Source organism: Lepidochelys olivacea (genome assembly GCF_965140295.1).
Source record: "Lepidochelys olivacea isolate rLepOli2 genome assembly, chromosome: 11".
NCBI lineage: Eukaryota > Metazoa > Chordata > Testudines > Cheloniidae > Lepidochelys > Lepidochelys olivacea.
The window spans coordinates 53,889,132-53,914,324 of NC_140421.1; the positions used below are offsets into that span (position 1 = coordinate 53,889,132).

The window sequence follows — 25,193 nt, forward strand, 5'->3', positions numbered from 1 at the left end:
AAGTAAAGATGGAGGCAGGAGTGAAAGTAACTTAAAGGACTTAGTGTTATGCAGGGTGGCCGTGGTCCTGGGCGAGGTGGGGGGACTGGGGCTCTGTCAGTGACCTTTTGCCCCCACATCAGCGGCCCTGCCGGTACGGTGCTTAAAGTGCTGTCGCGGCAGCGCTTTTAACATCGGCTGCTTACCGGCCTGTACCGGCTGTCACTTTCTTACCAGTACTCCGTACCGGCCCGTACTGGCTTACTTTCACCTCTGGATGGAGGAGAAGGGGAATAAGGCTGATGAAATGTAGTTGACTCCAGGATCTGAAATATTTTATGCCTACTCAGAATAGAATAAACTATTCTTCATCTTTCCTGTAATCATAATTTTCTTTGATATTGGACTTTCTTAAAACTCTACCCAGTGAGTCTGGCAGAGGCTAACACAGTGCCGCTAGAACTGGAATATGAGAAGATATTTGTTGGTGTCCATTTATAATATCCCAAGATTATACACAGCTATAAGATACAGCAAATCTAAGGCCATTTTTTTCTCATCACTGAGTATTTATTATATATAACAAATACATGAAAAAGAAAAAAACTATATTGTGTGATATAAATAGTTTATTTACATTACAGAAAAACATCAAGACAATGTATACTATTTCAAATATATCCATACATAATCAAATATAGCTGTAGTACATGTTTTCATTGGTGTAGATTACCACAAATGCAAGGCAACATGTGTAGATCTTGTTTTAATCTTTTGTCTATAATACTGTATTTTGTAGTCCAAGCTCTCTGCAGTTAGTTTTGCCATTGTGGAAACATGCACTCTTTAAATTAACCTGGTCGATGCTCTTGTTGTGTTGTCTGAACTGTAGTGCCCTGTGTTTTGTTTCTGTCTGTGGATTCTGTTGCTCCTGGGACATTTTCTGAAAGAAATAGGGGGGAAAATACACAAATCATAGCGAGGCATTTGCTTAACAAAAGGGCTTGGGTGAGAATATGAGGATGGGAAGCTGAAGAGGAAACAGATCTTCCTCCCAGTCACTAGATTTCCTCCCAAGCAATGTGGCAGAGAGAACAACTGGGCCATGTTCTCTGCATTCCTGTGAAAAATGTCAGCCTTGATACGAAAAACTACAGTAAGAGAAAACTAAGGTTGCATGGTTAAGCACTCATAAGTAAGGCTGAGTTTTTGTCATGGATATTTTTAGTAAAAGTCCTGGACCGGTTACAGGCAATAAACAAAAATTCATGGAAGCCTGTGACCTGTCCCTGACTTTCATGAAAAATATCCCTGACAAAATGAGGAGGTGGGTTCAGTACCCACTGCTGTTGGGGTTCCCGGGTCCCCAAACCCTGTGGACAGTGGGAGCTTTGGGGTCCCCTGCTGCTGTGGGGAATGGGATCTGCAGGGTCCCCTGCCCACAGAGTTGGGCCTCCCTGCTTCCCACCATGGCTGGGCAGCTCCGGGGAGTTTCCCGTTGTCCCCTGCGGCTGGGCAGCTTTGTGGAGTCCCCCACTGTCTGCTGCAGCTGGGCAGCTACAGGATCTGCCTGCTGTAGCTGCAGCTGGGCAGCTGCGGTGAGTCTCCGTCGCCCCCAGCTGGATAGCTGCAGCGTGCCCCCACCAGTGTGTGTGTGTGTGTGTGGGGGGTAGGAGCTGCCGGGGGGGGGCGGGCTGGGAGCTGCAGCCCGGGGGCAGAAAATGTCATGGAGGTCAGTTGAAGTCATGGATTCCGTGACTTCTGTGACATAATGGTAGGCCTACTCATAAGACAAGTGATGTCAAAGTTAAAGTTGCAAGTACAACTTTAACTCTGCCCCCTTGTAATAGGCATGTCCTACACAATACATTCCTTAAGTGAACTGTCGCATATTATTTCTTAACTAATATAACACTTTTCAGGAAACAGTAGGAGGAGCTAGACTAGGAAAGATCCCATACTCATTTGCAAACCTTTCGTATGAACTAGGGCACCATCGCTAGCACTGATTCACAGAGCTACATGTCATCAGCTCACTGACAGCCTCATAGCCCAGAGTAGCCTCTTGTGCACACTGAACAAGAGAGGTGGCAAAATAGGACCTTGCAATATTCCACAAGAATGATCTCTGGAATCTCTCAAGCAAGAAAGAACAGAACCACTAAATCATAGTGCACCTAGAATCTGCAAGTGATTCAATAAAATGTCATGGTCAGGTTTATCAAGGATGCTTGACCAATCAGAAAAAATGAATATGGACATTAGACCTTTGACCACTGGCCACTTCACAAAAATGGAGATTGTTAACCAAAAAAACAAAAACAAACCTCAAACAAACTAGCATAACCTCCATACCCAAGTCTAAAGCCAAAATGTGAGTTAACAATTAGAGCTGAAAGAGTGATATTAGCTGAGAGACAAGTGTGTGAAAGCATTGATTCTCTGGATGACAGGTCCCTAGATGACTGTCCAGGGGGCGTGACTGGTGCCTTGTTAAAATATCCTCTTAAAACATATATTCCCTTTTTATTTTGGGTATTAGTAGAAAAATAGTGAGCTGCAAAAAGACAACTGGAAATAGAAACACTCCTAAATCCTTAAACAGGGCGAGTGGGTACATAGATTTCAGAATTTCTTTCAACAAGAAAAGGAATTAGGGACCTGTTTTTAAACCTCAGCGCTGAACAGGTCTTTAGGTGGCTAAATATAGATTTATATGCCTTCACGCCTCCACATTTGAAAATTGGGTCCTTATCCTGTCACTAACAAGTAACTAGGCAGAGTTGGAATGTTTCCAGGGACAATCCAGAGATGAAGGTTTGGTCTGTGCAGCTACCAAACGTATGGCACAGCACCTGAGACTGAAGCAAGGAAAGGGAGGAATCGGAGCTCCTGAGAAGTTCTAAAAACAAAGAAATAGCCTACAGGTGCCTTTGGGCTGGGAGAAAAGGGATTGATTCAGTGAGGGTTGGCCCCAGATGATCAGATGAGTGGCAGTGGGGGCATGTGTGCTAGCATTGGACAAAAGGCCTTCGCTCAGTGGATCCAAACCCATCTCCCAGCACAAGAGTGGATTCAGACCATGAGATGGAAGCGATGGCCCGGCTGGAAGCAATGGGTTGCTCTACAATGAACTCACATAATGACGGTGTGGTCATGGGGTCCAAAGTCAACTGGACTGAGTTGAAACTTAGGCTTCCTTTTATGAAACAAAATTTCTTGAATGAAAACATATACACGGTGTGAGTCTATAATGCAAAGTGAAACCTCTACTCCAGATGACTACCAGCTAATGGGAACAAAGTTGGTTTAAGAAAGGTGACCAGTACCAGGGAACTTGAGATACTACTACTACAATTGCTAAAGTTAGTAAAACATGGTACAATATGGGATCTAAGTGTATGCTACCTGTGGCCGGCTCAGATGAAGTGTCTTTGGGTGTGTTCAGAACAGAGTCCGGTTCCATAGACTCAGTGATGAGCTGAAGTTGAGCCACTTGGTCCTTGACTCCTTCAGCCACCTGAAGTAAACTGAGCTTTGTGATGTGCTCAGTATGAGACCTATGTTTATTTATGAACATACCCATTAAAATAATGTAAACTAGGAACTAGAACACAAGCCTCCTGCCTTCTAGCCAGCTGAGGCTCACAGGATGGCTTGAGTCAGTGATCGTGTAATCCTAGCAGGCAAAGCACACAATCCATTCATTTTTAATCAAGTTATTTGCACAATAAACTGCCATAACTAAATACAAATAAACTGCCATTACTAAGTAATACAAAGCAGTAAAGAAAAGTGCTGAGAGACAGGACAATGCTGAGCATAACCTTATATTTCCAAGTCCTCCTTCACCTACACTGTTCCGTCTTTGTCTTGTCTCTCAAGTTGGAAGGTCTCACGTGGGTGTCTCTCTATGGGCTCAGTCAGGAACAAGGATGAGCACTACTGTGATTCCTAACTTCAGTGGGAGCTGGAGGCTCTGGGTGCCTCTCAGAAATGCTCAGCTTTGGAAAGTACCACAGGCATTTGCAGTGCTACATGCATATGTTAATAATCGTAACAAAGAAATGATCAGTAATAATATTGGCGAATGGCACACAAGTACAAGTTTTAGACACAGAGATCCAAATTCCATGCTCGTGCAAACTGATGAAACTTAAATCAAAGTCACGAACTGAGAATTTGGCCATAAGACAGTCTAACGGGTTCAAGTTTGACTTCTTCTCTCATATAAGGATTTTTGGGCACATTTTTATTGTCTTTCCTACTTTGAAGAGTTCATGCATTGGGATGTCCTGGAGTTCAACCCAATACACTCATGTTCATTCAACCATACTTGTGCAAATCATACAGTCACATGTGCATTTGCAACCAGAACTCTTGGAAGTTGCAAACTGCATGCACTTTTCTTAGGGCACTTAGGTCTCTGTATCTGAAATGTAGTCTAAGTTGTTAAGTGAGGTTTGGAGGCTGTTTTGCGATAATCACAGGGATTATAGAAAAAGGTCAACATTTATAAATTAACCACATTAGAACATGCGGGGAGGTGCTAACACCTATTAAAGTATCAGTGGGATATGTCATCTAGATTGCAGTACCACAGATCCTAATCTAAATCTGTTAAGTAGGAAGGATTCATATCTTTTCCCCTGCTCACATGCTGTACCTTACTAGGTTGCCTGAAGGTGAAAAAACTAGAGTCACTAAAAGAAAATGACATGGTGCATTTTCCCATTTATCAGTTATTTTTCCATCTCCTTTTTTATGTACACTCTTTTTTGGTATGAATTATCTCCATGTTCCCTGTAACCCACTTTAATATAATCCATTGCCTCTTTTGGCATCTACTGTTAAAGGTAGTAGACTTGATGAACTCAGCTTGGCCAGAAAGCAGCTCAAAGCTTCAGCAGATGATTTTGCTTTACGCATTTAGGCCAGGGGAAGATTTATTAATCATTTTTTGTCTTTTCCAGGAGCAAATGCTGCACTTGTCCTCTAACCAGACAGTGCAACACTGATACTGAGATATATTAGAGCTTTTATTTTCTATAGAGGTATGATACCTGTGTTTTATTTTCCTGCCTTTTGTTTAGAAATAAATCCTTTTTCAATCTGATTTATCGGTAGAGCTGTACGAGGGCTGAATGAGTTTCACCTGGTGATTTCTGACAAAAGCCTGGAGAAACTCGGATGCCAGGGCTCATGCTGAACTGTTCCAGAAACAATGAAACTGGGTCAGTGAGGTTGTATGTAGCACTTGTGGGCCTGAGAAGAATAATTACACTTCACACTTTAATTCTGAACTACCTTGAGGCCACAGTTTCCATGCTAATAAGCGCTTCTTTATTTACAAAAATGCAACATTACATCTGGATATTTATCTAGGTTCCCATCCAGCAAAACACCAAAGCACATGCATAACTTTAAGCATATGTGCTGTCCCCTTTATTAAAATAATTTCAGTTGGCTTAAAGTTATGCATGTGCTCAAGTGCTCTGCTGGATTGGAGCTACAGTGATGGGCTCTTTGGAAATACATACACAGGTAGAAGTAGATTTATTTAGTAACTGTTGATCCAGTTGCCTCATTTACATTCCCTTTATTTATATGAACAATATTTTATCCAAGCATCTGAATACAGAATGTGAAACTTCATTTGCTATATGTGCTGGTGTGGCCTAAGTCTGAATAAATTGGCATTGAAAATACAGTCCTGATCAATAAATCAGCACTGGGACCAAACAATTCTTTCCCCTACTTCAGTGCATTAAGTGGGATTCGTTATCTGAGTGCAAATGTACTAGTCTGTGTAACTGGAGAATCAAGTGGGTATAAACCAAGTCCCTTTTCTTCTATCGCAAAAACGTAGCGATACTGACCTTGTAATGCAGAGGACTACAACACAGATGATAGCAATCTGGATGGTTCCAATCACAGCTGCTATTAAGACGTACTGAAATCGTACTGGCCCTGGAACCACATATAAAACGCTGTAGTCCTTTTTTTCACAGTGTTGTCCAGTGTAGCCTGCATCACACCTGCAGTGAAAGATGTTTATCCTGTTACTTAGATCTCCTGCATCCCTTTTAGCAGAGGGACAGACTATGCCCCTGATTAGAACTTGAGAGGGAGGTTCTGTGTATAAAAGTACGGCTTGGCAGACACTGTGTGGGCTTTTTTTTTTAAAAAAGGGATGTAGATTATACTTCCAGGTTACGCGAGGACTGCCTTGACCTCACAAACACCAAGTGGCTACGATAATGAGATACATAGCTACTTGGATGTCTTAAATGTGGTGACTATTTGGATTAGGGGAGCACCCAGAGACCCCATCCTACATTGGCACCTTATTGTGCTAAGCACACACACAGTAAGGGACAGTCCCTGCCCCAAAGAGCGTCCAGCCTACAAGATAGACAAAGGGTAGGAGAAATGAATGACAGTCCTTAAAAGCTGAGGGCTGTGCAGGGATACTTGCTTTTCCCTTGGATTCACAGGTGAGCCATGCATTTTTCATCAAACCTATGTCAACGTGTTTGTCTGGGAAAAGCTTTGGTTTTGATGACACTGGGTTGCTTCTAGGATAGTCTATTTTACTCTTTAGCTATTGCTTTCCCCATACTTCCTATAAAAGGCAAAATCCTACATACCCCACAGAGCCTGAATGTTTGGACCATGCACCAGGCCTGTTCATCAGGAGCCAGGGGAGCAGAAAGCAGGCACCCACTGCACCACCAAGTCCGGTTGCTTCACAGCTGCTATTATCACCCTAGCCCCAAGGCCGCAGCAGTCTCCTTAGCTCCTAGATCCCTTCTCTGAAGAGGTATTAGCCAATAGATTCATAGGGTTTATAGACACAAGGGTCCATTAGGGTATCTAGTCTGACCTCCTGTATATCACAGGCCATTACACTTCACCCTGTTCCCCCTGGACTGAGCACAATAACTTGTGTTTGGCTAAAGCATATTTTCCAGAAAGGTCTCCAGTCTGGATCTGAAAACCTAGAGAGATGGAGAATCAGCTCATTCCAATGCTAATCACCGGCACTACTAACAATGTGTGCCTTATGTCCAAGCTGAATTTGTATGGTTTCAGATCTAAGTACGGGCCTTTGCGCTACCCCAATCCTGGCACTGCTCTGCACTAGGGTGGTCCTTAGGCACAGGTCAGAGTTTCCTGAACGTAGCTGTCACCTGGCACCAGCTGCTGATGCTGCCAAGTAGCCATAGGGCAGCCAGGGATCACTGGGGCTCAGGGGAGCCTCAACCTGCTCTTTCTTAAAGCAACACCCTCAGGGCAACAAGAGAGGTGGGAGGAGCAGTTCTGGTGTCTCTTGTCCAAGGACGAGATCCCTGGGGGCCAGGCCTGCTGGGTCTAGGTCTTCTTTGTGCCATAGCAATGCAAAGTGGTCATAGCGTGGCACAGGAATCAGGCCAGAATGTTTTATTTGCTAATGTGCAACGAAGTCTTAGGGATAAACTTGTCACCATTTGGGCCAAATCCTGACAGATGTGGAGTGCCTCCTGAGTGGGCCCAAGTCCCCTCAACTCTCATTAACCTCAGTGGGAGGAGATGGTGCTGAGACCTTTCCTGGAGGTCCCCAAATCCCCTCTGATGCTAGAACTCCCTGTGCTTTCGGACGAGAATGCCAAAAATATCCCACGTTTGGTACTTTTCCCTTGGTGGGGTACAGGCCATCTGGTGCTGGACTCTGACGCAGATTACCCACTGAAGGCCCTGCAAATGAACACATAATTTACCTATTTGTCCAATTGCCACTAAAATCCCTGTTTATTCTGCCCACTGCCATACAAAGTCTGTTTCTCTCCTCGCTGTTTCCCTGTCCTGCTATCTTCTTCCCTGTCTGATTTCCCACAAAGGGGAGTCTAGTTGTTCCCCTGGGCTGGCTCCGGTGCTGCTGGCAGTGGAACGGAGAGGCATCACAAGGGAAACCTTTCAGGTCAATGGCACTAGCAACTCTAAGAGACCTGGATCTTGTCTTAGAGGTGGTGGTGGTGCTCACTGAGCTTTGTGCTCCAGGCTAGGGTAAGGGGAGGCATGCAAAAGCCTCGACATGATCTAGGGGAGATTTGCAGGAGCTGGTACCCTCCATGCAGAGCTTCCGAGGAACTGTCGGATCTCCAATCTCCCTGTCTTGTATGCCTCAGAACAACAGCTGCAGCAAATGTGCACTTCATCTCCTTGCCCCCACTTCAACCACAACTCGTCCTCTCTGCCCAGTCCTCTTTCTAAGTCACCTTGCACACAAAGCTGTAAGAAATTGTCTTCCATTCAGTTCTTCACTTTTTAAGGTTTGCCTATTGTGAAAGTATCAGGGAATACTAGATTTCAGTGCTACAAGTCAACGAAAAGCACCCATTGGCTACGCTTGCCCTTTGTGGTGCATTTAAAAATATTTAAATATGTCTTAAGGTTATTTCATGTTTTTATAATCGATTGACATTGTGGCATAATTCAGGGCAATTCTGCTGCATAATTTAGGTCTAAGGTGCTTTACCGTACAAGGGTTTTTGGCTAATAATTATTTTCCACACTGCATCTAGATTACACATATTAGCAACTCTACATCTTCCACTTATCACCACTGGCTCTGGAGGAAAAGCATTACCTGCAAGATGGTTCCAACATATTAGTAGAATGCTCACACTTCCCATGCATGCAGAAGCCATTGTAGTGTTCTGGACAAGGAATGTAGATCCCTCTGGCACTTTCTTCCAGTTTATTTGCATTCTCTGTGAACACAGGTGAAAAGAACATCATCAACCTGGAAGCATGAAGTAAGGGGAGGTGAGAAGAAACATGGCATTAAATGCTCAAGATACAACATAGGAAAAATTCAAAAGGGCAAGATGTGAAAGACTCCTATTTAGTTGTAAAAGAAAGAGAAATACTGAAATGATTTTGCAACCCAGAAATCTATGCTTAAACAGGACTAATATTAGACAGGAATCACCTAGCACAGATGCAGAGCTTTGTAAGCTATTTTGTGATTCTTTTGCTTATCTAATTCCCTTTAGGTTTGTGCACTGTGTTGCCAGAAAACCTAACTTTACTATTTAAAAAATGTTTTTACTATATTTAAACATCACAACATATTCCATGAAAAATGTCCAATAATATCTGTTATCCTTTAAATTCTCTCTCCGCAGAATCATGCAGGGCTAGGAAGAATCTGGACATCAATATACTTGACATCGATATACTTGGACATCGATATACTATACTTATACTACCATAAAAGAGACAAATTGTTCTCTTTTGCCCCAGAGGGCAGGACAAGAGGGAATGAGTTTAAACTACAGCATAGCAGATTTGGATTAAATCTCAGGAAAAACTTCCTAACTGTAAGAACAGTAGGACAATGGAATAGATGGCCAAGGGAGGTTGTGAAAGCTCCTTCACTGGAGGTTTTCAAAAGGAGGCTGGATGGATAGCCATCTGTCTTGGATGGTTTAGACACAACAAATCCTGCATCTTGGCAGGGAGTTAGACTAGATGACCCTTGCAGTCCCTTCTAACCCTCTGATTCTATGCTCAGTGGAATGCACGTAGTGAGATGAAGGATGGTTTTGTGGCTAAAGCACAGGAGTAGAACTTAAAAATCCTGGTTTTTATTTTCAGTTCTGTCACAGACTTTCTGTGTGACACTGGGCATGTTGCTTAACGACTCTGTGCTTCAGATTCCACAGATGTAAAATGGGATTCCTTCTTCTGTAGTGGGGCTTGTGAGGATAAATTCTTTAATACTCATAAAGTGCTTTGAGATCTTTGGATGAGACATACAACATTATTATATAGTCTCTTGCAATGTGCACAGGTATATTTCCACAAGCATTAGATCGGCACTGAACATATGAATCAAAGAAAATATTTACCCCAATGTTGTCAGTAAACTGAAAGCTCCAAATATGAATTTAGGTTGAAATGGGTCTATGTTTAACATTTACATAATGTGTTTAAATGCCTAAGCACCATCTGCAATATACTCACTCTCATTTGGTAGAACATCAAGTTGTTAACGACACTTGATAAATACATTCAAAGCTGTCCTATCTTGGTTAGGGATTTCAGCACATACTTCATAGACTTATATCTGGACTTTTTTTTTAATATGTGAAATGTCAGATTATCTGGCCCTGGCATAGAGCGAGCGAGAGAGAACATTCTCCCTCAATGCCTGCTATGCAAGGCCAGACACAAAGGCAGGCTCTACACATGAGGGAGCCCAAGGTCATACCAAGTGGTATGTGAGCACTACAACCCCCTCCCACCTGTCGACAAGTCTCAGAACTGGGCTCAAGTGACCTTGGTTTATTCTACAGTGTAACCACCCGCCCTTGCCAGGTTTCCCCAGCCTAAGCCCGAACCCCTACACTGCTATTTTAGCCTGTGGCGTGAATCCCATGAGCCCAAGTCAGTTGACCCAGGCCCAGAGACTTGTTGCCATGGGTCTTTTATTGCAGGGTAAACTTAATCCAAAAGGCTAGGAGGGAAAGGGAGAAATTAGATGAAAGGGGCATAGAAAAGACACAGCCCCATCCCCAGTTGCCCGGGTTTACACAGTAGGCCGGGTACACTGGGGTCAGCAGACTAAAGAGTGCAAAATGATGGACTCTCTTTTAGAGAGCTGGCTGGGAATTTTTCGGTGAAATGCTTTTTAGTCAGAAAACACTGAGTTGTAAAAAGTGAAACTGTTTGCAGGAAAGGATCATTTTCAACAAATTTCCCGTTTTTGAAAAAATAATGTTTTAATTATTTAAACATCCAATTTCCTACTTGTCAAAATGGGATATTCTGATATTTTTGAAACAAAAAATTTCCATTTTTTTTTCAGTTTGAAATAACTTTTTATTTCCAAATTTAAGTTAACTTTTAGTAAAAAAAAAATAAAAAATTGAGGTCAAAATTGAAATGAAATATTTTGAAATGATCAAAACAAAACATTTTGCCTGACCCAATCCAATTTTTTTCTCAGGCTTTTAGTTCACAAAAATCTTCAAGATTTCGACTTTTGTCCTGATTCAGGAAGGGAAAAAAAAATGACAAAATCTCAAAAAAATTCACAGGATGGGAAACCCATTTCCTGCCTAGCTCTAAGTGTGTGTACTTCGGATAGCGACTGTGCTCTTAATTGCACATTCTGGCCCTAATGAAACAGGTAAGGCTGATTTTTGTTTTGAAATTTTACATTGTTGTGCATTCTCATCTATGATGATAATATTCGAGTTTGCTAGTAATATTTTAAAATACATTTTAACACCAATAATAAAGCCAGAAAAAACAAGCGAATAATGGAGGGATATATCTGATGATAGATATCTGACATTGACAGAAATAAATGGAAGCAATAACAAAAGATTTGCATTTTCCTTGGATTTAATAAAACAATGATAATTTATGTTCAGCTCTGTAGCTCAGCCATGCCAGCATTAGGTATGCTTAAGTATTATCTTGCCTTTAGGAAAAACAGGTATAGCAGATCCAAGATTCAATTTTTCATAATGCATTTTTTCCTATCACTACTGTCCAAAGAGAATTCTGCTGTCTTCACAACTTGCACTAATAAAGTTGAATATTCTTCCTTATCTTAAAAGAGATAAAAGCAAACCACAATCCCGGAAAACCTTGAGGAGTGGCCGAACTATGGATATTGCTAAAACATGCAAAGCCCTCTTTCACAATTAGGGTTTTGTGAGGACATATCAGAATATAGGGCTAAATTCTCCCCTGCTGCAGCAAAAGCCATAGGAAGGGGGTGAAAAATAGTGCACCAGACTGAGGATGCAGAAATAGCCCTTCTTTCTCCTGCTTGAGTAAGGAATTTGCAGCCGTGGAGGAAGGGCTAGAGACATGAAGCCTGGGGGTCCGGTACAAACTTGCAATAGTTGTGCTATCAGTGCAGAGTACCTGCAGTGTCAACATCTTTCAGAGGCTCTTCTCTGCCCAGCAGTACAGTTGCTGAGCTACCATATTCCAGACCAGGGTGATAAGAACCATGGAGAGGTAACTAACACTGAAATAAGCAGCATTAGCCTACCTGGCTGTGTAGGTTATGGGCAGTTCCTGTGTGAGGATACAATGGAGAGCGGCTGCTATATTATTGTCCCATTTTTTGATAGCCACTGTTCACCACGACATACATACATATTTTAATACAAGTCTAGCTATCTAGGCCCTTAACTGAGCCCTTCATCGTGATGTAGCTGTCTTACCTGTGGAAGGGCGGCTGGTAGTTAAACACTGTGGAATACTAGGTATCATGATGCACAGTTCCTTTGCATGGACCAGACTGCTCCCTTTTGAGGGAAAACATAGCTATATTGGGCCTCATGGGAGAAAAACTCCCCAAGGTTCCCTCCTGAGCCTGGCTACAGCAAGACATACACCTGTTAGTAGAAAGACGTGTCAGCTGTTGTGGTGCTGGACATGGTTGGGTACTGTCTAAATGTGAGGTTGAAGCATTTTCAGCTCTGGCCAGCTGTGTCCATTGCTAATATCCATATTATTTGGAATATTTGGAGATTCAGTCATTACTAACAAGGCTATGGGATGGGGTTTGTGTCCTTACAAAAAAAGGCAGAGAGCAGCATTTTTTTTTCCTCCAAGCCTTGTGGATATTGGTGAATTTGCAGATGGCCTAGAATTGTCTGCAGGTGGCCCTGTGCCCTGGACTAGCAAGGATCCCTGCTTCTCCTTGATTTGTGGGCAGCACCACCATACCACCAATAGGATACCCTTTGGAGCAGGAGAGGGGGTGGACTTCACAGTGCTGAGAGGAATCTAGCCTGCATTACCTCTGGGGAAAATGTAACAGTGTTGGCAAGGGTGGAAGTGGATAAAGGCATATCCCTGAACTTGTGGAGGGTTCTCCATGGTTTCAGGGCACAGGGGATGGCAACACTTTTCATATAGGAGAAGGAATGATTTTTCCCTCCTTGTGTGGTTATGTCTTGTGTGAAAAACAGTACACTGTGCATCTAGCTCCTAGCACATTGCAAAAGATAACCTAGGCCCAATAATTTGAAAATCCGTAAGTATAATACTGTGATGGAGAATGTTTGACTGGATCAGAAATGGAATAGCCCAGGATTTACAAATGCTCCATATAATGCTTTATCTTTTAATCCAGATAGGAGGAAACCATGAAATTTAGAAATGAATCATCCACAGTTCCTCTTGTTGATTAGAGTCTTCTCTAAAGCAGTTAGATATTGAGCTCTCAAGATTTCCTTTCCTTATCTTATCAAGCATAAAGCTACAGTATGGTAGAAAACCTCATTTCTAGTTTGATCTGCAGTTTAAGTTATTCAAAAGACAGAAGAGCATCCCAAACAGGATGAAAGCAGAGTTCATACAATTTAACAAATTCTCTAACAATTGTGCGATATGGGAGCATTTTGTTTCCCAACCAGAATATTTCTCTTGCATGGAAACCTTAGACCTTCTCCACGTATTGCAATTTTTTTTTTCACTGCACAGATAAGAAGATTCATTTTTACAGACTCAAGGAGACCCAAATCCAAAAATAAAGTATTCACTAAAAGCTGTTTCATTTTGAATTGATGAGCTATGAAAATCAGTGCAATTAAAAAACAAACAAACCATCAAAACATTGCAATGTGCTTTTATTTCTTTAAATCATTTCTAGATCGTCTAGGTTCTAATGCTCATTACCATAGCATAATTCTATCAGAGCACCTTCCAGAGATGCATTAAGCAATGAGACTACCATTTGTCATGTGTGGTTCATTCACTGTTCATCATTCAATAATAATTACTGAAATAAGACCCATAAAGCAAAGCCATTTTCTTTAACATTTAGACCACTGATGAAATAAAAAAGACTTTATGATACCCTGGGGGTTATAACTGAGCAAAACAGGTTTCCAGGCCTCACAGGAGAAGAAATAACGGGGTTTTCCCAGCATAATTTGTGATTATTCAAAAAGCAGATATTGCAGGCACATATTTAAACTAATCAGATTTCATCACTAAACTGAGGAGCTCATCTTCAGCACCAATCTCACATCTACAGAGAGCAAAGCTTAAATTTAAAGTCAGACTTCTTTTTTCTGGCAGAGAGCAATGCTACCCGTGAGTTCAAAGTGTATTAAATTGACGTAATATTAAGGTTGATAGCTCATCTTCAAATATGAAACATTCTATATATATCCTTATTAGACAACTAGGTGGTAAGGAAAAGTTTATTTTCATCAAAATAATGGAAGCCATACTTTTTCTGAAATTTCCTAAGACCAAATTTGGATGGAAATAAAACAGATAGCCCAAAGATGAAAATTCAGCTTGTAGAATCAATAGTTTCTTTCTCTGAACATATGTGATTCTTGACACACCTGGAAGTATACCTCAATTTTTTGTTTTTAAAAGAAATATCACATTTGCCCCCCAGACCTATTATCAGTAAAGCTGGTTGGAAAATTTTCTTCAGAACAGTTTTTCATCAGAAAACGTCATTTCAACAAAACTAACATTTTAATGAAATTGTATTGATTTTAATGAAATTTCCCATGAAACAAAATTTTTGGCTTCAAAAAATTCATTTTGGAAAAATTCAAAATTCTATTTCAAAATGAATTTTTCATTTCAATATTTATTTTATGTTAGGTTTTTTCACTTTCACAGTATTTGTATTATTATGACAATTTTCATGACATGTCAGTGCATAGTACGATGTGTCATACCATGGCAAGTCATGCCATATTATGCAGTACTACTCAGAGATCATAAAATGACATATCATAATGGCATAATATCATCGTTAAATATTCTATTTTATTGTTTTACTTCTAAAATCACTAAGGGTAGATGCTCCTTTGTACAGATTGAAACATCACATCTTCTTGTCCTGTTGAAAAGGTCTCCTGTTTGTGTTGTAATGAAACAGACTGACAACTGACACTTTCAACATGAAAAGAAGATAAGCTCTCAGTGTACTAATATGAGGAGCTGCTGTTTTCAATATCCTTGTGTTAACCTGGAGTTATTTTTCTAGGATACTGAAAACAGATGCTTGTCTAATTCATCACTGAGTGCTTAACTTATGTTCTTACTGAAACTGTCAAAGCGTCAATCTGTTTCATTACGACACAAATGGGAGACACTTTGATCTAGGAAATAAGGTAAAATGTTTCAATCTGTATTAAATAGCAACTACTCAATGATTTTGAAAATAAAATAATATAAACATAAAAATTAATTGATATGATGTGATAATATGCAATACTGTTACATGTAATGAAATAATGTAAAATAATAAAATAAAAATGCAAAAAAATTCCATGAAACATTTTGAAATAATAATTTAGAGTTGAGATGAAATTTTGACTACCCCCCCAAAACAATATTTTTAGAATGGATTTTTAAAAAATTGTATTTTATGGGGTATTTAAGACATATTTATGCCCCAAATTTGGAATGAAAACAAATATTAAAATGGCAAACTTTTCCTGCAAAATGAAAATTCTGACTTTTGGCCATCTCTGCTTATTAGCCTTTTAAGATGAACAGGTAATAAGAAAGTTACAATCATTGTATGGGTAATAGATTTTGTGGAAAATATTTGTAGAAGCTCCTTATTGGAGACAGAAAATAATTTAGACTTCTGAAGGGAGTGTGTGTGTGTGTGTGAGTGTTACAATCACTCGTAATATGTAAAGCTTTTGCATTAAAATCATACAGTTTCTTCCCCACAAGAGTGTTGGGAAAATCCAGAACACGTCATAGATCGTGGCAAAATGTTATAGACTGTCATATTTCCTAGGCAAAAGTACTTGAATTAGCCCAATGACAAATGTCTTGTGTTCTGTCCACAGCTATTTAATTTTTCATGGATTTCATTAATACTTTTGTCAACAAATATTAATTTTTCTCTCCTGATCAGACATTTTTATAGACAGTAAATCTAATCTGCTCTCTAAAGAATCAAATAATCTTCTAATCTTTGTATGCCTACGAGAATATTTTCAAGTATACCCTCGGAAATAGCTGTGGAGACCAAAGACCAATACCATGTGTTTTATTAGCCAATTCAACAGGCTCATGGGGAACATCATGGAGACTGTGTGGTATGACAAACCCCCTCCCCCATGACTTCAGTCCTATTTGAAGTCATAGAATTTCCTGTTACTATGAACTTCTCTTAGGATGCTTCACACCTATTTTTCTATTTGCATTTATTATGTATACAACATGAAAAAGAGTGGCACATCCAAAAAAAATAGAAAAAATATTATAGATGTCCAAAGACTTAAACATTCCCACATTTTTGGCCCACATACTGCATTTCCAGTTAGCTAAATCTGCCCAACCATTTCTCCTAGAATTTTCCAGAGGATGTAGCAGACAGCTTGTCCTGTAAAATCACCATCTCACCACCAGAAGGGACCACAAACCTCTTGGAGGAAGGACTATCCAATGGTTAGAACACTAGTCTAAGACTAAGGAAACAGGTTCAGTTCTCAGCTCCACCACAGACTACTTGTGTAACTTTGCCAGAAACCCAAAAGTATTTAGGTGCCTAACTCTCATTTAAACCAATGGGAGTTAGGGGCCTAAATACCTGAGGCTTTGGGTTGTAATCACTCTGTGTCTCAATTCCGCAACTGCAAACTGGAGATAATAGCATTTCCTTGCCTCACAGGGACGTAGTGAGGAAAAATACAGGAAAAGATTGAGAAATGCTCTTCAGTCCCATAGTGCACCTCTCAGTACAATGCTGTGCTATGGGAAAAAATCCTTCCTGACTTCTGAAGCCCAAACAACACCCCTGGGCCCAATGACTGTTCACTTGCATATTATCTATGGTCACACAATTACAAAAACATTGAAAGAAAACAAAATGTAATTTTAATATTTGTCTTCAAGAAACTTCTGTCTGGAATTACAGCATTCGAGACTTTTGAAAAACAATTCTTAGCGTTTGGAATATCTGTAACATTCATCTAAGCAGATTACCGGTTGTAGTGGAGAACTTCCAAAGCAACAGAAATGGAAGATTATGCATTTTCCTCAGTTATCTCAGACATTAATGGGAATACATGAACACGGATAAGGTCTTGATTTTTTCAGGAATAACTGCATCTTAAATCAATCCACTAAGTTGACACTTAACAAGGAAATCATACCGTGCCACACCCTTTAATAACAGTGCTCTTCATTTACTACAATTTACTTCACATGCAGGAGTAACTGCATATGCCATTTTCATTATGATTACTGGGGTTAGATTTTCTCTGAGCTTTGTACAGGGTGTGGGGAAAGCCAGGAGCTCTTCACTGTAACTGGGGATGAGCTGGGGATGTTCTCTCCATGTGCTCCAGGGTGGACATCAAGCCAAAGTGGCTGGGAAGACCTGGGACCATGCTTTCCTTCTGCCCCAGTCCATGCAGTAGGGTTGGTGTATAAGGGCTAGCAGGCTATATGATTCTAATGGCATAATCCTTCCCTGAACCCCTCCTGGGGCAGTGAGTCAAAGAAGTGACAAACAACATAACTGAATTTTTGTTATATTTAATAACTTAATGCCTCATTTTTTTCCTCCTTGGTTCCCTCTTTCTTGGGAAAATTTTTTGCTTGTTCATAATTTTAACTTCTCCAAGGTGGGAAAAAAGAGACAACTGCTTCCATACTTTAGACTTCTTCCAAGTCTTCGAAATGACAGAAAGCCTTGTAATTGCTCTTTATCTCAGAAATGAGTGATTGAGTTCCACAAACAAAAGATCAAGTAAATAAAAAACGGAAGAAAAATGCCATTAACTAGGCCCGCCTCTGCATTCATTTAACAGAATAAAATAAGGACATGATGAAAAGAAATCACTATAAAACTGGTTATAAGCATACAATTAGTTACTAAAAAGTTTATTCAGGACCATTAAAGTGGAAATTAATCTATGATGTAATAATAGATGACTAGTCTTAGAGACCTTGCTTCCACTGAAGGAATCTCTTAGAAAATGTTAAATAAAAGACATCCATTTACAGATATCTGGTCTATGCTCCTTAATATGTATGTTTAAGGACATGTTGATTTCATCTCATTAAAAATTATTGCAACTGTATTTAGTATTCTTTTTACTTTGTTAATTTCAGTCTAACTATACATCTGTATCTATGCACACATATTTGGAAGCTAATAAACATTGAATCTTATGTAAAACTCTGAATAGAAGGTGAGATACAAATGAAGAAAGAATTTGTCTAAGAACAGGAGCATATTCTACACAGGACAGAGAAAATGCAATCTAAATCCTGATCCTGCAGTCTTCACAGTCCCCAAACTTCCTTTGAACTCAATGGGCTAGATTTAAATCTCAGTCACACCAGAAAAAATTTGGAATAAATCCATTCACATCAAATGAGCTACTCTGGATGGGAACAGACAAAAATCTGGCACTGTGGGAATTGTATATGTTTGAGAATGGTCTAATTCTACATTATATGAATAGTCCCATCTCAATCAATGAGATTTATAATGTGATTAAGAACATGCAAGATCAGTGCCTTAGGTTATAGATTCCCATGTCATCCTCTCTGTTTCCTAGAGCGCAGCGCACAGTATTGGCATTCAATTAATAGATAATGACCATGTAAGAAAATGTTGGCTTAGGTAAAAAAGATTAAGGTTTGTGTTTGTTTCATATTCTCTGTGTATATATAAAGTCTGCTGCAGTTTCCACGATATGCATCTGATGAAGTGAGCTGTAGCTCACGAAAGCTTATGCTCTAATAAATTGGTTAGTCTCTAAGGTGCCACAAGTACTCCTTTTCTTTTTACTGTAAAATGGAAATTCCCCAGCAAGGGCTTTCAAAATTATTATTATTTGTATTATCACAGCATCTAAGAGCTGCAGTCCTAGACCAAGACTCTGTTGTGCTAAGCACTGTTCAAATACAGAACAAGAAGATGGTTCTTGTCTCAAAGGGCTTACAATTGAAATATAAACCACGAGACAACTGGTCGATACTGACAGGAGAGTACAAGAAACAATGAGGCAAGTGGCCAGGTTGACAGTCAGTGGACCAAAGATATCAGCAGCCTAAGTTTTTGGTAGGCAACATGGCAAAGGAGAGTTTTAGGCTGGCATCCTGGGTCATCAGAGGCAGGAGTCCATCTTTCAGTACTGATTAACGTATGATAGGTAGGTGGAGACAAGCTGTTTAGGGCCAGGGGAGTGAAGACAAGCAGTTTTATGTTTGATGCCATAATGAAGAAGCAGCTAATGGAGGGATGCGAAGAGATGGGTTAGGAAAATGATCTTTGTGGTACTATTCTGAATGGACGTGAGTGGGGCGAGATTGCATTTTTTGGAGATTGCATAGTTGTGTAGACATAATATGGGATGGTACCAGAAGACACAATGCCAAATATTCAATTAAAGCTATTTTATGCCTATCTCACTGGAGACAACGTGAAGAAGAATTCACTTATATAATAACACAACACTTCAAATGCTGCTGAGGTCAATCAAATTTACATCAGAGTTCTCCTATTGGTACTGAAGTGGCAACTCCTCACAAATCACACTTTCTGAGGATTTAAATGTGGGAAAAGGGACTCTCCTCTTGCTTTCCTAACTGGGTCAGTTCTACTTGCTTAAACTTCTCTATCCCTTTTGGAACTGTGTCCCTTTTCATATATCTGGCAATTTTCCCAATGATATGCACCAAAGCCTACATGGAAGAATTCCAACCTCTCCTTCTCTGAATGAGAGACATGGTTAAGCAGTGTGTAATTCAGATTATACAAGCATCCAAGATTGAGTGTGTGCATATGTTTGTGTGTGCCAAGGGGTAGGAGGGAGGAGCAGAGCATCCACTTCCACTCAGACATTTATTCTGAAGGGAGAAAGAAAAGCCAATGTGGTACTGAGCAGCGCAAGCGAGGCACAATGTCACAGAGCAGCATGATGATATTTCTTCTCAGTGCATCTGTTGTGAGGCGGCACCAAGATTACTGCCTGCAGCTCTGAGCACTTCACTATTAGGAATTTGTCCAAGGAGTTTAGAAGAAGGCAATGGAAATGACTAGAGAGCTGAAGTTAGATTGTAAGAACAAAGGCCCACCCAGCAGATGTGGAAAAACTCACGGGATGGTCATAGTTACCTGGAAAGGTTACAATGACTGGGGCGAAGGTTCAGGGCCAACACTGCTGGTGCATGCACAGGGAAATCCTTTGATACTCCCCCACGATTCTTTCAGAGTCAGCGTTCCTTCCTGTGGCTATGCATCTGCAGGGGGAATGGTGCTGTAGCACTTCCTCAGCACAGCTCCCTCCTAGCCATGCCCCCACAACCCAGAGATATCCACCGCACTGCATGGGCAGAAGGAGTGGGGCAATGATGCCACTTAGGCTCAAATCCCCTGTCTCTGATCATTCATGATTGTTTTAGTGGGTTTTCTTCTATTTACTTCAACAACAGTTGAGAGCACTCCGCACCTAGCAGGGGCCATTAAATAATTTTACTACATGTGTGGATAGCTACCCAGAATTCCCAGGCACATGAGGTGCTCAGACAGCAAGGTGACAGAAGCAATATAAGAACCAAGAGGTCACAACAAAGCCCTGGTTCTGATGGAACAGACAGATACAGTATTTCCTTTGTTCAAGTTTGTGCTCCACAGAGCAGGACTTCCTACATCTGATTAGTGCTTCCAACGAACAGACCATATTTCAGCAGGAAACAATTTAGTCACTAACAGCCGTTCATGTCTCAACTATAGTAAATTAACCATCTGTTTAATGGGTATTCCATTTCTCTTAAAATGTTGCAAATCCTGACCCTGTGACCATGGAAGGTGCAGCAGAACCAGAGAAGTTCTACTCTCAAGGGTGATGAAGGTGGGGCAGAATTTGAAGGGGGCATGTGTAAAGGGCACATACCCTGTGTAACATGGAGTCCCATGTGCGGAAGCTCTCTGCATGGCGGCATGAAGCAGACAGGCGTGGGCTGCAGCCAGAGGTGTCATTCTTGTATGGTCTTGTTGCTATGGCAGAGGTGCAGAAGGCTCCTGGAGCCAACATACTCCATGGAGCAGCTCTATCATTGTTCTGGAAAGAAGACTCCTTTTCCTTCACTTCCCCACCAGGGTGCTACTTGGGCTGCGCATTGACCTGAAGAATTTGCTCAAAAGGGAGAACGAATCCAAAAGTACAAATTGAAGTTTGGATCCCACTCCCATTGACAGTCAGTGGAAGTTGGGCACTGAAATGCCACCTGTGCCTTTGAAAACCTCCCCTCAACAGCATGTTACAACATGGGGCTAAATTCACCCAAGAGTAACTCAATGGCTTCATGACAGGTTTCAGAGTAGCAGCCGTGTTAGTCTGTATTCGCAAAAAGAAAAGGAGGACTTGTGGCACCTTAGAGACTAACCGATTCACTAGAGCACAAGCTTTCGTGAGCTACAGCTCACTTCCTCAGATGCATCTGAGGAAGTGAGCTGTAGCTCACGAAAGCTTGTGCTCTAGTGAATCGGTTAGTCTCTAAGGTGCCACAAGTCCTCCTTTTCTTTCAATGGCTTCGGTGGAGTCACACTAGGCAGTTGAGCCTCTCACGTCCTTCCATATGCAGCTCCCTGAAAACCGTGTAATAAATACCATCCTGATATTATTAATTTTACCAAGCAGGGAAAAAATGGATCCCTCTGAATTAAATTGCATTCATATCTTTTCTCAGACACAAAAGACACTTGCACGACTCAGTCACTTATTCATTTTAAAGGTTGTCATGCAAACGAGTTCCCTGGACTGAGGATAACATCCATTTTCTGTTTTAAAAATAACGTAGTACTTTTTATGTTTGAGACGATGGTTTCTAATACAGTACACTGCAAAAATAGTAAGATCTCTGCCTCTTACAGCAGTATATCATAATTATTCAGTCTGTTGCCATAATTAATAATGGAAAGTTATGAATAAAGGCACACTAATAATCCCCAGATGTTCATACCAAGCAAAAATAATCAAAGCATGTCAGCATATTTGAAAAAAATTATAGTCTAAAAACATTTCTGAGTTTTTAAAACCATTAAAATGTACCTACATTTATACACAGTACTGGTGAAACAACTGAATAGGTTGAGGATTGCTTGACAAAATTCCAATTAACCCGTTAATCCATTTCCTATAAGCCACAATGATGCTAGTTCATTCAAAACAAGCACGTATTATTGTTACCCTTCTCGCCTGTCCCATCCCCATTCGTTTGGCCATTGTATTTTGTTTATACTGAGCTTGTAAGCAAGCTGGGGGAAGGAATTCTTTTATTATATGTCTATACAGAGCCTAGCCCTGTGGGGTCCCAACCTGCCTGGCACTTCTAGGTGCTACTGTAATACAAATAACAATAACCACTTGCCATGTGATTGCACTCTCAGTACACGCAATCAGTGATATTAGCAGGTCTAAAACGGAAAATAAAAAGCACTAACCAGACAAATGTGTCTTAAAACAATTTCTCCTACACTAGCACGCATGGCTCTTTGTCCCTCTTGAGTGACGAGACCAGATCTTGACGTTTAAGAGTTTGCTATTGGCATTGCACTAGCAATCTGGTTATTTAGCTTACACAGTAGGGACTCATGCTTAGATCCACAGGTTGCAAGTTCAGTCCCCACAGATGTTCTGGGAAGGAACAGTTATATAAAACTCTGGCTTAACGACTCAGGGCTAGATCATGGGGTTAGGAGAAGCCGTGGGTAAGGAGCAGTGTGCAGGTGTACTGGCACAGGAGTAGACTGGGGACTGAATTGTGATTTAGAGTCCCAGTTTGGTCCCTATTGCTCCAGGGAAGAACTGTGTGTGGCAGTCCTACACCTGACATGGATTAAATCACCCTCCATGCTATCTGTGCTGTCTGCTGTTTTGGAAGTAGAGACAAGGTGTTAGCTGCTCCCTGTGCACCTGTGGGGGAGAGGCACTACTGGCTCCATGGCAGCTACTCTCCCTCCCCCATAGTCCTGTAGTGTAATCAAGGGTAAATGGAGTTTACCCACTTCCCATTTGGGGAACATAGAATTTAATTTAGGTTAGTTCACCCACTTTTTTTTTTAATTTTTTTTTATTTTTAAAAACCACAGCCCCACTGCTCCCATGCACAGATTGGTAGGGTATGTAGCCCTTATGGGGGAAGTAAGGGGGTTACCGTATATCCCCTTATTCCCTGGGCAGGTGCATGAAGCAGCTCATTAACATAAGAATGGCCACAATGGGTCAGATCAAAAGTCCATCTAGCCCAGTATCCTGTCTTCTGACAGTGGCCAATGCCAGGTGCCCCAGAGGGAATGAACTGAACAGGTAGTCATCAAGTGATCCATTCCCAGCTTCTGGCAAACAGAGGCTAGGGACACCATCCTTGCCCATTCTGGCTAATAGCCATTGATGGACCTGAACTTTTAATGAATGGGACAATATGATTATTACTGTAATTCAATATTTTACAAATGTTGGTGTCAGTTTAGAAATCTGGAGGGTTCCAGCTTGTTAGCCTGTGTGCCAAAGCCCTCTACTGGAGATGGAGACATGAGAAGTGTTGTATTTATCCATAGAACAGGTACAGCCCTGATAATGGCTGGATACATTTCTCCACCCTAGAATGAAGTGTTCCTCTCTAGACTGAAAGGGTACTTCAGCTTCTATTCCCTTCTTGGTCTATTGGTTAAGGTTGCAGGCTAGTGCCAATGATAGTGACTCTTGAAATGTGCACACTGGGAACTGAACTGAGACCACCAAACTTCCCATCTATGCATCAGTATCATTAAAACAAGACAGTTTATTCTCAAAAACCAAGAAACAAGGAACAAAAACCAAACAGAGAAACAAACCCAACCCCACAACACAAATAAAAGGGTAGGAGAGAGCGAAGAACAAAACTACTTTATAGGCCCAAATCCATCCATGATATTACTGCATGGCAGTAAAGGGGGTGGCAGAGGTGGATCAGCTGGAACAAGTATATTGAAACCAAACTACCTGCCATCCTCTAGATTCAATACTGATCTTCTGGGATCCAAACCCGGATGTCTCCAATAGTCAATAGAACCACCAGTGGAGTAAGGAGCAGCATGAACATGCACTTCTTTTCTGGTATATTTGCTCTCACTACACTTCTTAATAAATAAACAAGTAACAGTTATGTACCATGTTCCTATTCTGGACTCCACGGCTATCTGTGCAAAAGGATAGCAATATTAGCTAACTAGTTCAGTGATGGTTAAGGAAATAACAGCCCTAAAGCTTGGCCCAATGATATCCCACTGGTTTTAATTTGTATATCATTATTCAATTTCTATATCAAAACAGCCTTGCTATCATAGAATACAGAAAGCAGCTTATTTATATGTAGATACAGCTATATGACATTTTGAAATGCCATACATTTGCATATGAAGGTTTCACTTTTTTTTCTTTTTGAGTAAACAGAATCTGCTGTGACTTCCAAAGTAATGTTTAAATCAAAATAATGCTTTCCAAGCAAGATCTTCCTTAAAATTAAAACAAAACAACTCATTATTATAACTTGGACGCTGTGGCTATCAGTGGTGGCTTTAGGCACGTCTTTTTGATTTATTGCTGTACCTTTGATACCAAGCAGAGCATGGAGAGCAAAACAGCAAGACTTGAGTATTTTATAGGAAATGTTAGAGGTAATCTATAATATAAATCAATATTTATAAATAAACCTTAGACACATGATGAAAGCTTGCGGCCATCCTAAGAAAGGCTATGGGTCAGATTCATTATAATAACTGTGAAGGTAGTATTGATTTTTGTCACAGATCTTCCACTTGAAAATAAGAGCATGTACTTGGTCAAAGACTTGTTTGGAGCTCTGGAATTGCAAATCCTTATCTACCTGAAACTCCACACAATGAAAACGGAGAGGATTTTATCTATTTTGCTTATTATTCAAAGAAGGATAAGGATGAGGCAGATGGTATGTAAACCCAGAGTTTAAACCTGGGTATATTAATGTCGAAAATCCAATAGCACTGGTAAAGTATCTCAATTTCACTGTGTAAGCAATTTGCAGAATTTCTTCATGTACATCAGAAAAGAGATGCCTTTTCCCTATCCATGCTTAGAGCTGGACATCAAGCTATATACTGGGAAGGAATTCAGACATCCTCCAGTGGTAGTGGGGTAGGTGTCATATGTTTTGTTTTCTACTGACTG

The 25,193-nt window shown here is 40.7% G+C and overlaps 1 protein-coding gene across 1 annotated transcript in view; it reads right to left on the reverse strand.

Moving 5' to 3' along the window:
- Positions 1–636: 636 nt before the first annotated feature.
- TMEFF2 (transmembrane protein with EGF like and two follistatin like domains 2) overlaps positions 637–25,193 on the reverse strand; it is a 172,628-nt gene continuing 148,071 nt past the window's right edge. Inside the window, exons 8-10 of the mRNA XM_084643609.1 lie at positions 8,609–8,732; positions 5,859–6,017; positions 637–922 (exon numbers count right to left, since the gene is read on the reverse strand). Of these exons, the coding sequence (XP_084499735.1) occupies positions 826–922; positions 5,859–6,017; positions 8,609–8,732 (380 nt within the window). The 3' untranslated portion in view covers positions 637–825. The remainder of the gene's footprint in view (positions 923–5,858; positions 6,018–8,608; positions 8,733–25,193) is intronic.